A 15,852-nucleotide genomic window follows, 5' to 3' on the forward strand; every position below is an offset into this window, starting at 1 on the left:
GTTACAGGGAAAGGTTGAACAAGTTAGGTCTTTATTCTTTGGAGCGTAGAAGGTTGAGGGGGGACTTGATAGAGGTATTTAAAATTATGAGGGGGTTAGATAGAGTTGACATGGATAGGCTTTTTCCTTTGAGAGTAGGGGAGATTCAAACAAGGACATGAGTTGAGAGTTAGGGGACAAAAGTTTAAGGGTAACACGAGGAGGAATTTCTTCACTCAGAGTGGTAGCTGTGTGGAATGAGCTTCCAGTAGAAGTGGTAGAGGCAGGTTCGGTATTGTCATTTAAAGTAAAATTGGATAGGTATATGGAGAGGAAAGGAATGGAGGGTTATGGGCTGAGTGTGGGTCAGTGGGACTAGGTGAGAGTAAGCGTTCAGCACGGACTAGAAGGGCCGAGATGGCCTGTTTCCATGCTGTAATTGTTACATGGTTATATGATGGTTATGGATTGGCAAGTTACTTGATCCAGGTATTGCATAGGATTTTTCTTGTACAAAATGCATTGAAAGATAAAACCAATTTCACGTTTGTATTATGAGGAGTGTGTTTGGAGCTGTTGACTTGTTAGTCTTATAGATAATGCGTTGCCTGATCTTCAAAGAGAAGTAATAATTCAATGAAATTCTAATCTACTTCCATTATTGTAATTGGGAGTGTATGATATGTTCTGTGGGTGCACTGTGGTCCAGAGGAATGTTACATATATAATCCTACATATATACCTGTAATGTATGATTGCAAGTGATATAACATCACTTGCTTACCTCTGCATGCAATACTGATGTTTTACAAATATTTGTACTGTTTTGAAGAGATTTAGCTGTTTACAGCTACCATTTCCCTCTGTTTGTTTAAATGCCTGATCTCCAGATAAATGTAATAGCTCTTATGCTTATTATTAGAATGTTGACATTCAAGGCTATATTAGTGCTATCCTTATCAGGGATGTTGGATCTTGTTCATCTGGTTCTGTACATTTTTTGAAAAACACATTTTTGAAATATCATTTGTTGACAGAGGAAGATGGGTGTCTGCAAACAAAGTTCAATTATTGTCATTTATTCTCTGGCATTAAACAGTGTAATTTCCTTATCCCTTTTTTCTTAATTTACATTGAAGTGTAAATGCAAAAAATGAAAATACTTGCTTCAATAGCACAGAAATTCATTATGGTTGTTCTTGCTTTACGTACAGTGCCTATAAAAAGTATTCCCCCCCCCCCCCCAGAAGTTTTCATGTTTTATTGCTTTACAACATTGAATCACAGTGGATTTAATTTGGTTTTGTTGACACTGATCAACAGAAAAAGGCTCTTTTTGTGTCAGCTTGAGAACAAATCTATAAAAATGATCGAGATTAATTGCAAGTATAAGACGCAAAATAACTGATTGCATAGTATTCATCCCCTTCAAGTCAGTACTTGGGTGCATCTTTGGCAGCAATGACAGCCTTGAGTCTGTGTGGATAGGTCTCTCATTAGCTTTGCACATCTGAACATTGCAATTTTTCCCCGTTCTTGACAGAACTGCTCAAGCTCCGTCAGATTGCATGGAGATCATGAGTGAGCAGGCCTTTTCAAGTCCAGCCACAAATTCTCAATTGATTGAGGTCAGGACTCTGACTTGGCCACTCCAGGACATTAACTTTGTTGTCTTTAAGCCATTCCTGTGTAGCTTTGGCTTTATGCTTGGGGTCATTGTCTTGCTGGAAAACAGATCTTCGCCCAAGTCGCAGTTCTCTTGCAGACTGCAAAAGGTTTTCCTCCAGGATTTCCTGTATTTTGCTGCATTAATTTTACCCGCTACTTTCACAAGGCTTCCAGGGCTTGCTGCAGTGAAGCAACCCCACAGCATGATGCAGCCACCACCACACTTCACGGTAGCGATGGTGTGTTTTTGATTATGTGCGGTGTTCAGCTTGTGCCAAACACAGTGCTTAGTCTGATGGCCAGAAAGCTCTATTATGGTTTCATCAGACCATAAAACTTTCTTTCAGCTAACTTCAGAGTCTCCCACATACCTTCTGGCAAACTCTGGGCTAGATTTCATGCAGGTTTTTTTTCCAACAGTGGTTTTCTCTCTGCCACTCTCCCGTAAAGCTGTGATATTGACTCACCTGGCCAACAGTTGTCCTATGCGCAGTCTGTCATCTTGGCCACTGAAGCTTGTAACTCTTCCAGAGTTGTCATGGGTCTCTTCATGGTCATCCTACTCTGGGCAGATTTACAGCTATGCCATAGTCTTTCCATTTCATGATGATTAACCAAGGGATATTTAGTGACTTATTCTTGTAATCCATCTCCTAACTTCTGCTTTTCAATAACCTTTTTGTGAAGTTGCTTGGAGTGTTCTTTTGTCTTCATGGTGCAGTTCTGCTAGGATACTGACTTCCATCAGTTGGACCTTCCAGAGACCTGTGTATTTTTTCTAAAATCAATTGGAAAAACCTTGAATACTCACAAAATTCCAAAAACAAATCTCCATTTGACTAATTATATGACTTCTAAAGCAAATTGGCTACACCAGTGATGATTTGCTGTGCCATGTTAAAGGGGGGATGTGAATACTTGTGCAGTCAATTATTTTGCTTTGTATATTTCTAATTAATTTAGATCACTTTGCAGAGATCTGTTTTCACTTTGAATCACAGTGGATTTAATTTGGCTTTATATCACGTCAATGTTGCAAAACAATAAAATATGAAAACTTTGGAGAGGGGGTGAATACTTTTTATAGGCACTGTATATAAAGTTCATTAATCTGTCGAAGGTTTTGTGTATTAGCAGCTGGTATTAGCTTTATTGTTTACTTTTTCTTTAGGTTTGTGTAATCTGGCACCTCCCATTCATACTAGTCTATTGAAGGAGCACTGCCATGTGTTAAATAGTTGCCTCAGTTCTTTACAGTGTACCAGCAATTCTTATTTTTCTTACTGTTTCTGCTTAAAATTTAAGTACTCTATACTGATTTTTTAAAAATATATAATGCACTAGTATCAAAATGCTCATGTATTTGGTGAAGCACATTGATTTCACAATACTTAAACATTATTGTCTTCCTTTTTAGCTGTACTCTTTAAATGAGTATAAACCACCTATCTCCAGGGCTAAAATGAACCAGGTGACCAAGGCTGCCATCAAGTCAATTAAGGTAAATCTTAAAGTTAAAGAATTTTGCTTTTAAAACAAAATCTTTTAAAGACTTGCTGCAATATAATTTAATGTTTCCATCTTCTGTTAATGGTTAACTAAACCTTTTCTGACAAAATAAATGTGGAGCGTGATTTACTTTGCTTTAGCTCTTTCTGAATTTTTGTTTAAACTCAGTAGTTGTCACTGCTGCCTTGCATTGCCACATATCCTACTTTCCAAATGTGTAAATTGAACTATCTGCTATAAAATCAAAAAACGCACAGTAAGATGTTAATATCCCTTGTGCCAATGGGTCTTGAGCACATGCTCGAGACTGCCTTGATGTTGGGAGTGCACAGGGTTGACAAGCAGGGGTTTTCAAACGGGCACCCTCCTTCCTTGAAGGTTCATCGATTAGCCCACTACATTGCTGGAGGGATTGATGATGACTTCTGGTGTCCCAGAGTCACCCCCCCCCCCCCCACCCCACTCTTGATGCTATCTTGGAGCCCAAGAGCAGTCTTTTCGTTTGATCCAAAGCTGTTAATGCTCTTTCTGCTGGCTCTGATGGTTTGCCGTAGAGTCTGACCATAGATATCCGGCTCCTTTAGCAATTTCATGCTGGTTGTGGCTATAAATCCCCTTCCAGAGGGCAAACTTTGGTTTTTCAGCCCCATCATTGAGCTTCAGCTGCTGGATCTGAATTGCATAGCCTCTTGCTTCAGCCACTGAATCCTCCCATGGGCTGAGAGTTCCATGATGCAGGCGATCTATAATGAATAGGACCAAAGAACCAAGTCTGGCCTAAGTTTAGTGGTAGCACTTTTCAGTGGAAAGGTGAGTTGTTTATTGACATCCACCAGCATTTTCCAGTCATGGGCCATGTTCATCTGTCCTGTTTCTGGCTTAGGAGGGGGATTAGTTGGTCTTTTCCCTCCCTCCTGGTTGAATGCTGCTGGTGTCAAGAGCGTTAGTCGTTCTAGGGGCCAAGTAGTTGGTTGTTATCCTCTTGGTCTTGATTGTTGTTGCCAGGCTCTTCAGACACCACGTGCATCTGCCTTGTGTGAGGCTGGTTTTTCAGCTTGCCAAGATATGCTTGAGGGTTGCCAGAATTAGGCACAAGTTGGGTCCTCACCAAACCACTGGTGGACAGTTTTTCTGTGAGAGAAGCACATCATATGTAACTCTGAGAAAGCTAAGTCTACTTCCATCTCCTGTACGACCTCATTCATTGCCCCTGCTTAGCCAGGGAGATAGCCTTTGCACTTCTGTCTGACTCTTCTTGTTGCTGTACTTCCTTGGCAACCATCTTCCTTCACTCTGGAATTGTGGTCTTGTGCTAGGTGGGTCTACTTGCTGCCAGACCAAAGCTGCCACTGCCCTGTTGGACTTGCCCCATAATGCCTCTATGCTTAAATGCTGCTGTTGCTCGCTGTACCTTATCAGCTGGGGTCTGTTTCTGCCCAGCTGATAAGGTCCGTGCAGCGTTACTGATGGTCTTGTCACGAGAGTCTTTGAGTGTCATTTGTAGATGCATGTTGGAACACTTGAATTCCTCTTTAAGGCAAGTTAGAGACTCTACTATAGAGACTGGTGTTACTGATAAACCTTGGGATGCTGAGCCATTTCTTTACGAATGACTTGATGGTTCACTCGAGCTTCTTCATGGCTGTTAGTGGGACCTCATAGACAGTGAGTGGCCACATCACCCAGGGTAGGAGTCCAAACTGTAAGCACCAGAGCTTCAGTTTTCAAGGCAGCATGGTCTTTTCGATATTATCCAGGCCATCAGCGATGTATTGCTTTAGTTTCTGCACTTGCTCTTTGTCAGTGAGGCTGGTGTGGTACCATCTACCCAAGCTTTTGACAGACTGTTCAGACATTGTTGGAATAGGGTCATCAACAATGAAACACTTTGTCTTTCAGCATTTCCTTGACTATGGAGATGTTTTGTGACTTTCTGGGTTTGATTTTCATATTAGCCGCACTTGATGTTTTCCTGCAGCTTTACAAGTAGTCGCTTGCTTGGTGCATGCTGCAGTAGTGGTTAGTGTTGTATTGTCCATGTACGCCCTAATAGGGAAAGATGAAGTCCAGCACTTGTTCTTTCACCAACTACCATCCATCTTGAAGCCTGATAATGACATTCATGGCCAATGTGAAGGCCAGAGGTGATACAGTGCAACCTGCCATAATGCCTACATCCAGTCTTTACCATGCTGTGGTTAAAAACTGCTGTTATGAAGCACAATTGCAGGTCTTGAAAGTGCAACTTCACCAGCATTGTGAAGGGCTCTGGTATCTGGAAGAAGTCAAATGCTTCGCAAAGGAGTGCATGGAGAGTTGAGCCGAGTGCATTGGCAAGGTCCAGGAAGATCACATAGAGATCTCCTTTGTCCTTCTTAGCTGCTTGGATCTGGTACCATATTATGTTTGTATGTTCCAAACACCCGGAGAATCCTGGAATTCTTGCTTTCTGTACAAATGTATCAATGTTGTTGTTTCATTCCAGATAGTTGGCCAGCCTCTTTGCTATTTTCCCATCAAAGGCAAATGGGTCGAAACTGCTTTCTGCATCGTTTTCTTTTGGAATCAGGATTCTGCTAGCCCTTCACCATGCTCTAAATGTTCTTTGCCTCTGCCATACTATCCTCATGAGCATCCAGGGAAACTGTAAGATGTCTGGTGCATTATTATAAACCCTGTATGGTACTCCATTAGGCCTAGGGAGCAGATGCAGTTCTTGCCCATTGGACTACCTTCTCCACTTCTCTCCATTTTAGAGGGTCAGAATCCAGGTGGTAGATGGGGAACTGAATTGGTGGGATGTCTGATGGAATGATCATATGTTTCTGCCTTTTGAAGGCAGTGTGAATTTTTTCCAGTTCCTGCTTTGTTGTTTTCAAAGTTCCACTTTTTTCCCGGCAGTGGATCATGTCTCCCATTGCATCCAACTTCTTTTCTGCTGTTCCTTTTAATTGTTCCAAATTTTTCATCAAGTTGCTGTATGTTGATGGTTTCCATCAGTGACAGGGGTGCTGATGTTCAGCAAACTTTGCTTTGTGTCTGGTCAATGTGAGGTCCCTGTCCCTGCTCCCACAAGCATCCGTTCCTTCCTGATGGATCTTCAGACCCTTTTCTGACGTCACTTTCTCCCACCTACAGATGCATACCTGATGTTTATGTCCTACTACTGCTACTGCTATTTCGGTGGTCTCTTGTGCAGTGCTCTTTATTCATGGCAGATTCCATTTCTAGGTCTGTAGCCGTGTTATCAGTCATTGAGCCGTCTTGTGTTCCTGCTCTTGCAGGCTCTGGGAGTATCTTTGTTGCCTTTTCATAGCTGTTAATGGATGTCTCCAACATGTTGAAACAGTGTTGTGGACTGCTACTGTGAGTAGCTAGCACATGACAGCCCTATTGGGGTCTATTCCCTCCAGTCAGCTGTCTTTCACAGCAGTCACTAGACAGGTCCAGTTAAGCAAAATTTTAAAACAACACAGGATAGAATGTTAATATCCTTATGCCAATGGGTCGTGAGCACTTGCTTGAGATAGCTTTGATATTGGGTGTAGCACAGGGTTGTCATGCAGGGATTTGCCAGTGGGCATCCTCCTTCAATGTTTCATTGATTAGCCCATGAGTTTCCATGATTCAAGTCCTTACAATTAAAAAGGGTTGAAGTTTAGTCTGTCCTTTAATTTTTAGTTGCTATTCTGTCCTTTTGAGGCTGTCCGTTGGTCGGGTAGACCATGGATGTTGCGTCCCATCTGTCTACGTGATGCGGAAACCGGTACACAAACCAGGCCAATACGATATGGAGACAGAATGTTGCCCATGTAGTGGCGGATGAATCCAAAGGAAATGTCAAAGACCAAAACAGTTTGGCACCAACAGCATTGCAGCTGATGAATCCAAAGGAAATGTCAGACCAGAACAATTTGGCATCAGCAGCATTACAGAAGTTGTCTGTCAGTGTTGAACTCAACTGCCTTAGAGACTCCAGCTCTTGATATTTCTTTTCCCCACTCTAACTGGGTATAACTGCGAGGCAGTAGAGGTTTGAGATCAGAATTTTCCTGCTCCTAAATGAGCTGCCAACCATGGCTGGTGAACCCCATCTGCCCAACAGAACTGATCTTAAGATGCCAGTAACCTGCCTTTGCCCCTTCTGTCAGTAGAAAAGGTTCTGCCAGTCTTAGTAGCTAAGCCACGCATGAAGGCCAGGAGCTGAACTTGGTTATCAGAGGCTGTTTGAGATGCAAGCCATTGGGAGCATTTAATAGCTAGTGGGAACTTCGCCCCATTACCATCTTTCACACTGTAAACCTGGGAATTCCATAGATTTGGGTCTTCACACTGAATTTTGGGCCTGGAATTATGGAAAGAATTCTTCTTTTCCTTGCCTCACTGGCAGATAAATCTGAAATACTACCCCACTCGGTCATTATCCTAGCCCAGGGGTGGGCAAACTTTTTGACTTGTGGGCCACAAAGGGTTCTAAAATTTGACAGGGGGGCCGGACCAGGAGCAGATGGACGGAGTGTTTTGGTAATACACCTCATAAGAGAAAATAAAATATCATGGGATATGTAGAAAACATGTGCTTTAATTTCAATTGAAAATGAACAAATGCATTACAACAAAATATCTGTCTTTGAAGTCCCATGGTATTTAGCTATTTATTGAAATGACTTTTAAAAAACTGAAAATTAAATGAATAAAATACAGCTTTTTTTAATAGTAACAGTTATTATTTTAAAGCACTGAAAATTCTGTTATCCTTCAAGATATTATCATCATCACTCTCCTCCTGACTGTCTTTATTTCAAAAACGGTAGGAGATGCAGGTCTACTTGTCCTGCTCCTTCTTATTCAATTGTCCCCTGTGCCAAAACTCAACAACGACCAGCACAAGGACAGAACAGTGACAGCGCGCCAGTATGCGGAGCGCGTTATTTGATCTGGAGCGCATTTTTTATTTTGAGAACGTACGTGCACCTGCACACTACTCATGTCCATCACTCAACAGAAATGACATGTAAGGCTTTTTGAAAAAAATATTTTCAAATGCATTTTTTACATAACACAACAAAGAAACTTATTTTTAATTTCAGTGGGAACAGTGTTGTTGGTCTCCCTTTTTAGCCAGCGCATCAAAGTCTGGATTTAGTTTTGCTGTGGCGAAAACGCCAGAATTGCGGGGAAAAAAACATTAACAAGGTTTATTAATATAATTTCATCAAGTTCTGCGGGCCGGATTAAAAAGCTTAACGGGCCACATATGGCCCCCGGGCCGTAGTTTGCCCATGCCTGTCCTAGCCCCTTACTTGAAATATCCAAATTAATTGCCATGTTTTTGGTCACCAAATTTGCAAGAATCATGGAATTATTCGGCATAAGATGAAGTCATGTAGCCATCAGATGTGTAAAAATCCCATTCTCTTCATCCCTCTCCCTCCCACTCACAAATACTGCACCTCTATTTTACCCATAGCTCAGTGAGTTGCATCCATGCAGCCAGTCAGTCCCATATCATGACTACTGTCTGCAGTCATTGCGGATATGCAGCAACACCTTCACCACAAATGTTCTAAACAGTGGTGCTCCACAAGGTTGTGTCCTTAGATGCCTGCTCTATTGTCTGCACTCATGACTGCAGGGCCAGATTCAGCTCTAACTTCATTTACAAGTATGCAAATGATGCCACCACACTGAGCCATATCTAAAATACCCATGAGTCAGAACAGGAAGGAGATAGAGAACTTGGCAATATGATGTCATGATAACTACCTTTCTGTCAATGTCAGCAAAACAAAAAAGCTGGCCTGTGGCGACCCACTTTCCACGCAGGCGAACCGGCTCACAAATAGCCAGCATGCGGGGAGAGACTTTGGTAATGCATGTCTGACGTCATTTCCGCCCGGAGAGGGCGGGCGCTAGGGATTAAATGCCAGCGCCACGAAGTTTGAAAAAATTTCAGCGCTGTGTGTAGCACATCTCTACAGGTCATTGGTTTCAGGAGGGGTAGGATTGTGCACTGGCTCTTGTCTACATCAATGGTATTGAGGTTGAGAGCTTCAAGTTTTTAGGTATGAACATAACCAGTGGTCTGTCCTGGTCTAACCAGTTGATGTCACCACCAAGTAAAGGCTTCAGGAGACTAAAGGAATTTGGCGAGTCCATGTCAATCCTGACCAATTTTTATCAATGCGCCAAAAATGCATCACAGCTTGAGATGACAACTGCTCTACACATGACTGCAAGAGTTGTAGACACAGATCAGCACATCATGGAAACGAACCTCCCCTCTATGGACTTTGTTGATACTTCTCACTGCCACCTTAATTAAAGACCTCAGTCGCCATGGACATTCTTCTCCCTTCTTCCATCACTGTCAGGATGATATAACCCTTGTAATGTCTTCTCTACTTGCAGTTATTTTCAATCCACATCTTTTGGGTTTAATGTAACTGCTTTGAATGAAATGAGTTTTGGAGGGATCTTTGTATCTAAATTCATTAATTATAATTTTGGGCTAATAAAGCAGGCAGGCAGAAGAAAAGGTAAGGAAAACAACAACATAATATTAGTTCTTAGAAGACATAATGTATGTAAGCAAATTTTTTTTTATCAGCAGTTTTTTAGAGGAATATCCAAAACAAATCTGTTTTGTATTAGTTGTCAATTAAATATATTAATGATGCTATTAATGGAAAGTTAAGTCCATTTACTAACATAATAATTTAATAGTAAAAAAAATGTAGCTTTTTAAATGAAAAAAAGTTTGCATTACACATACCTGTTGATGTAATATGGAAGGTTATATTAGTTTAACAGGCATCTGAGTGCTGCCATTCCTGTTTACACTTGAGGGACCACTGGGTCATTAAAGCCTTAATTTTCATAGATGCTTCTATGGAATCCTTATAAATCCACCACATAAAACATCTAAATAGTTTAAGTTTTTAACATAAGAGCTGAACAGGTTATTTTTATTTTGTTTTGAATAGGTTTAAGTTGTCAGTTCAGAACAGTTGATGTGTTTATTATTCACAGTATTGATATCATAAAAACAAAAGTATTTAAAATTGCATGTGCTCCTTGTTGCTCGACTGTAAAGCATTGTGAAGTTGAGGTTGGTGATGATGGCTTCTGATAAAGTTTGATTTATTTGAGTTATCAGTGGGGAGGCGGTGACATCAAACCGGTTTCAGCTCTACAGTTGTTAATATAGTGTAATTGTGTATATTGTTGAAAATAGCATCTTTGTTAGAAAAGGAGAGGCCTGGTGGAGTCGTAACTTTTGTCTGAAGTTGGGTGCCTTTTGGTTTCCCAGAGTTTCTGAGACTGCCTCAGCAATGTGTTCTCAGTTAAAGAAATCTGTTGTTAGCAAACTCATCTCTACAAATAGAGAACAAGTTTTTTCAATGTTCATAACTGGGGGGAAAACATTTGGATGGTATATCTAGCTTCACATCTCATCCTGTTCTGATATTTGGTCAGGTATGCTGTTTGTTGATGGACTAGTCTTGCTCAGTCTGAGGAGGAAAAAGCATGCAAGCATTCACGTAAACTCTACCCATCATAATTTTATATACCTTCCATAAGATGTCCTGCAATTCTCTTGCACTCCAGGGAATAAATTCCTAACCTATTTAATCTTTCCCAGAACTCGGGTCACAAGTCTCGACAACATCCATGTAAATTTTCTCTCTGATTTTCCCAAGCTTATTGATGTCTTTCTTGTAGGTAGGTGACCAAAACTGCACACATACTCGGCCTCCCCAGTGTCTCAAACAACTTCAACAAAACTTCTCAACTCCTACACTCGGTGCCTTGATTTATGAAGATCAATGTGCCAAAAGCTCTTTTTATGTATCTACCTGTCATGCCACTTGGAAGAAATTTTGGATCTGTACTCCCAGGCCCCTTTATTCTATCGCACACCTCAGTGCCCTACCATTCCCTGCGTATGTCTTATCCTGGTTTGTCCTTCCAAAGTGAAAAACTTTATACTTGTTTGCATTACATTCCATTTTCCAGATCCAGCTGCAACCTTTGGCCATCCTTTCTGTCCACTATGCCACTAATCATGGTGTCATCTACAAATTTGTTAATGAAGTTTATATTGTAATCTAAATCATTAATATAAACGATAAATGCCAATGGACCCAGTATTGATCCCTGAGACACACCCAGGCCACAAGTCGGAAGGACTACCATCTACAACCACTGAGCTTCCACTAAGCCAATGTCCAACCCATCCTGAAAGCCAAGCAACTGATCCTTCTGGTCCAGCTCCCATGTGGCCTTGCTAAGGCCCATGTAAACAACCACTGTTACTTCAGCCTTCTTGATACCCTCAAAAAAACTTTTAAGACTGGTTAGACATGACCTCCATGTTGACTGTCTCTATCATGCCTTGTCAATCTAAATACTTAATAGCCCATCCCTTGGAATACCTTCACTAATTTACCCACGACTGACATCAGGCTCACCATTCTATAATTTCCCAGCAAATTCTTAGAGCCTTTCTTAAACAATGGAACAATATTGGCTATCCTCCAAAATTCTGGCAGCTCACCCAAGTTCAACTTTCATTGTCATTCTACCATATGTATGAATACAGCCAAACGAAACAGTGTTCATCTGGGGCAGAGATGCAATATACAGCACCACCAGTTTCACACACCATGTACAGTTACAATAGCAGAAAAACATAGTTACAACAGAAAAATATAGCCTGAGTCCCTGGGTGGCATGGCCTGTAGATTGATGATGCATGGGATGCTGGCCTGGAGGTATGTTTGTGCAAAAACAAACACGTAGTAGTTCCTCATCATGCACTAGTGAGGCCACAGAGGAACACTATTTAGCCTGTCTTTCACTGAGCGAATACTGGAAGGCAGCAGCAGGAGGGACCAACTCCTAACCCAGCACCTATTCCAATGGTTCCACTGCCTTTGACATATCCTTCCTGGGGTGGCTGCAACAGGTGAGTTCCCTGGCATGAGAGCCTAGTCCACGCAACAACTGAGGCAGTGCATCTCCCCCGCCATCAGTCTCGCCAATGAACCAGACCTGCAATATTCTACATTACCAATGTCCATTAGGGTCTTTTGATCGCAATATAAACAATGCAAGACAAGCATTTGCATTGTTTGTTGGACTGTGCACTGCCACTGCACAACAACAGTATGTAACCAGCCCAGTTCCATCGCTATGCAGCAATTCATTAGTGGGTGGACCTGCAGTACTTGATATTCTAAATATCCAGTAGCATCTTGTGATCATGGGAAAAAAAAGATGTAAAGGACAAATGATTACACTTTTAGTTGGACCCAAAGAGTTTGCTGCAGCTAAGGTTTTAAAGATCTCTGCTGGGGCCCCTGCAATTTCTGCACAAGCCTTTTGCAAGGTCGAAGGAAATGTCTTGTCTGGATTTATCACCCTAATTCACCTCAAGCACCTCCACTTCTGTAATCTGGATATAGTCCATGATCTCACTACTCTTTTGCCTGAGTTCTAGTCTCTGTTCCTGTGTCCTGAGTAAATACAGATGAGGAAAAAATTTAAGATCTCCATCTCTTTCAACTCCATGCATAGATGAAAAACACTGATCTTTAAGAGGACCTATTTGTTTCTTGCTGTCCTTTTGCTCCTTTTATTGCCCTAGATGCCCTTGGAATTTTCTTTAACTTTATCTGTCAAAACAACCTCATGCCCTCTTAGCCTTCCGGCTTTCTCTCTTGGTGTTCTCTTGCATTGCTTGTACTGTTCAAGCATCTCATTTGATCATAACCGAATAGAATCAGGTTTATTATCACTAACATATTAAGAAATTTGTTTGAGGCAGCAATACATTTTTAAAAAAAAACTAAGTTACAATAAGAAATGTATACAAAAATGTAATGCAAAAATAGTGAAATGTTCATGGACTATTCAAAAAACTGATGGCAGAGGGGAAGAAGCTGTTCCTAAAACATTGACTTCATGTCTTCAGACTCCAGTACCACCACCTCGATGGTAGTAATGAGAAGAGGGCATGTCCTGGGTGGTGAGCAGACTTGACAGTGGATGCTGTCTTCTTGAGGCATTGAATTTTAAAGATGTCCTCCGTGATGACAAGGCTAGTTCCCATGATAGAGCTTGGTGTTTACAACCCTTTGAAGCTTTTGAGGTCCTGTGCTTTGTGCCTCCATACTAGATAGTGATGCAGTCAGTCACAATGTTCTCTGTATTACGGCTGTAGAGAATCACTAGAGTATTTAGTGACCTGCCAAATCTTCTCAAGCTCCAAATAAAATATACTGGTGGTGTGCCATCTTCATAATTGTATTAATATGTTAGACCCAGGATAGATCTTCAGAGATGTTCATACCAAGGAACTTGAAACTGCTCACCCTTTACACTTCTGACCCTTTGATGAGAACTGGTGTGTGCTTTCCTGGCTACTACTACTTGAAGTCCACAGTCAGTCCCTTGGTCTTACTGATATTACATGCAAGATTGTGTTGCAGTGCCACTCAACCAAATGTGTACACCTCCTGATGACTAGAGGGCATTTGAGTTATGCCTAGAGGGAATAGAACAACACACATAAAATGCTGTCTGGTCTGAGTTCCTCCAGCATTTAGTGTATGTTACTCAGATTTCCAGCACCTGCAGATTTTCTCTTGTTGGAGAATAGAGCAGCAGGCTAAACACACATCCTTGAGATCTGCATGTGTTGGTTGTCAGCGAGGATGAAGTATTATTTCCGATCTGCATTGACTGATGTCCCGATAAGGAAGTCAAGAATCCATTGGTGGAGGGAGTTACAGAGGTGTAGGTTTTGGAGCTTGCTGATCAATACAAAGGGTATGGTGTTGGTTGCTGAGTTGCAGTTGATAGCCTGCTGTATGCCATGCAGATTGTCCAGTTGCTCCAAAGCAGAGGACTGATAGGCACCTTTTTTAAACTAGGACCTCAATATCCCTGGATAATCAAGGATTCCTAAACCTGTTAGCCCTGCAGAAAATCTCATATTCAAGTTCAAAGTTTATTATCAAAGTACATGTATGTCACTATATACAACCCTGAGATTCAGTTTCTTGTGGGTATACTCAATAAGTCTATAGAATGATAACCATTATAGAATCAGTGAAAGACTGCACCAACTTGGGCATTCAAACAAGGTGCAAAACACAAACTGCAAAATCAAAAAATAAATAAATAAACAATAATTATTGAGAACATGAGATGAAGGGTCCTTGAAAGCGAATCCATTTGGTTGCAGGGACATTTCTCTTTTCAATATTTTTGTTAATTTTCACATAGAAGAATACGGAGTACATGAGGATATAGATTATGAATCAAAAAAAGATAGAATAGTACTGAATACATTATATTTAAGTCACACTTGCAATCGAAGTACCCTATATTCATAATCAAGCACGTACATTAATTAATTTGTAATTTGAATGGTAAAAAAAATAATCTAAGCCTAATACCAAAGTTGAAGCTATTTGGTAAAGAAAGACAAAAAGCAAAATCCTAATCACATAGTGATTTATGTTACTAGCCAACATCTGTACTTTAACATCAAATCAAAGGTTTTGAAAGTAGTTTAAGAATGGTCCACACAGCGTTTGGAAGTCTTGGTTAGAATCAGAAATTGAACAACGGATCTTCTCTAAATTTAAGCATGACATAACATCACATAATTGAGCGTAAAAAGGCGGAGCAACATCCTTCCATTTAAGCAACACCACCCTCCTAGCTATAAGAGAAATGGAAGCCAATTTATGCAAATCAGATGTCTCCAAAGTTATGCCTTTTTCTCCAACAATACCAAACAAGGCAGTCAAAGGGTTAGGAATACTTCCTTCCAGTATTTTTCAAGACTCGGGCATGTCCAAAACACATGGATTAGTGAAGCCTCTCCATTGTTACATCTTTCGCAATAGGGAGATATATCTGAATAAAAATGAGATAGCTTGTCTTTGGACATGTGGGCCCTGTAGACCCCTTTAAATTGTAAGAGGGAGTGGCGAGCACATAGTGATGAAGTGTTAATCAATTTAAAAATTTCATTCCAAGTCTCCTCAGAAATTGAAATCTGTAAATCTTGTTCCCAGGCATTTTTAATTATGTCTAAAAGAGCCCCTCTTATTCCCAGCAACATACCATAAATATTGGATATTGAACCATTATGAAAAGGTTTCAAATTAGAAATTACATCTAATAAGTTTTTATCAGGACTCATAGAAAATGTATGCAATTGAGATTGCAGAAAGTCTCTAATTTTTAGATATCAAAAAAAGTGGGTTTTTAGTAAGCTATATTTAACAGACAGTTGCTCAAATGAAAAGAGACTTCCTCCAACAAACAGATCCTGGAAGCATTTAATACCCAATCTATGCCATTCTTTTAAAAACTACATCGGTTAAAGGAGGTTTAAAAAAGCAGTTAGAAAAAATGGGACTAGAAAGTGAAAATCTCGATAAACCAAAGTATTTTCTAAATTGTAACCAGATCCTCAAAGTATGTTTGACTACCAAATTGTCAGTTAGTTTATTTAAAGATAAAGGAAGTGAGGATCCGAGAAGAGAAATAATAGAAAGATTTTTAACAGTTAGCTTCTAAAGAGACCCATACTGGACAGTCCTCACAGTTAATGTAATATGAACGAAACGTAAGATTTTGTATATTGACTGCCCAGTAATGAAACCGAAAATT

At 40.6% G+C, this 15,852-nt stretch overlaps 1 protein-coding gene across 3 annotated transcripts in view; it reads left to right on the forward strand.

Moving 5' to 3' along the window:
- Positions 1-15,852, forward strand: part of tiam2a (TIAM Rac1 associated GEF 2a) — a 209,062-nt gene that overhangs the window by 13,122 nt on the left and 180,088 nt on the right. For all 3 annotated transcript variants that reach the window (XR_012099625.1, XR_012099626.1, XM_073051114.1), the window contains exon 2: positions 3,065-3,148. Coding sequence is in view for 1 of the 3 variants with exons in the window: in XM_073051114.1 (XP_072907215.1) it covers positions 3,065-3,148 (84 nt within the window). In the remaining 2 variants the exon portion in view is untranslated. The remainder of the gene's footprint in view (positions 1-3,064; positions 3,149-15,852) is intronic.

This window comes from Hemitrygon akajei, chromosome 7, assembly GCF_048418815.1.
Source record: "Hemitrygon akajei chromosome 7, sHemAka1.3, whole genome shotgun sequence".
Classification (NCBI taxonomy): Eukaryota; Metazoa; Chordata; class Chondrichthyes; order Myliobatiformes; family Dasyatidae; genus Hemitrygon; species Hemitrygon akajei.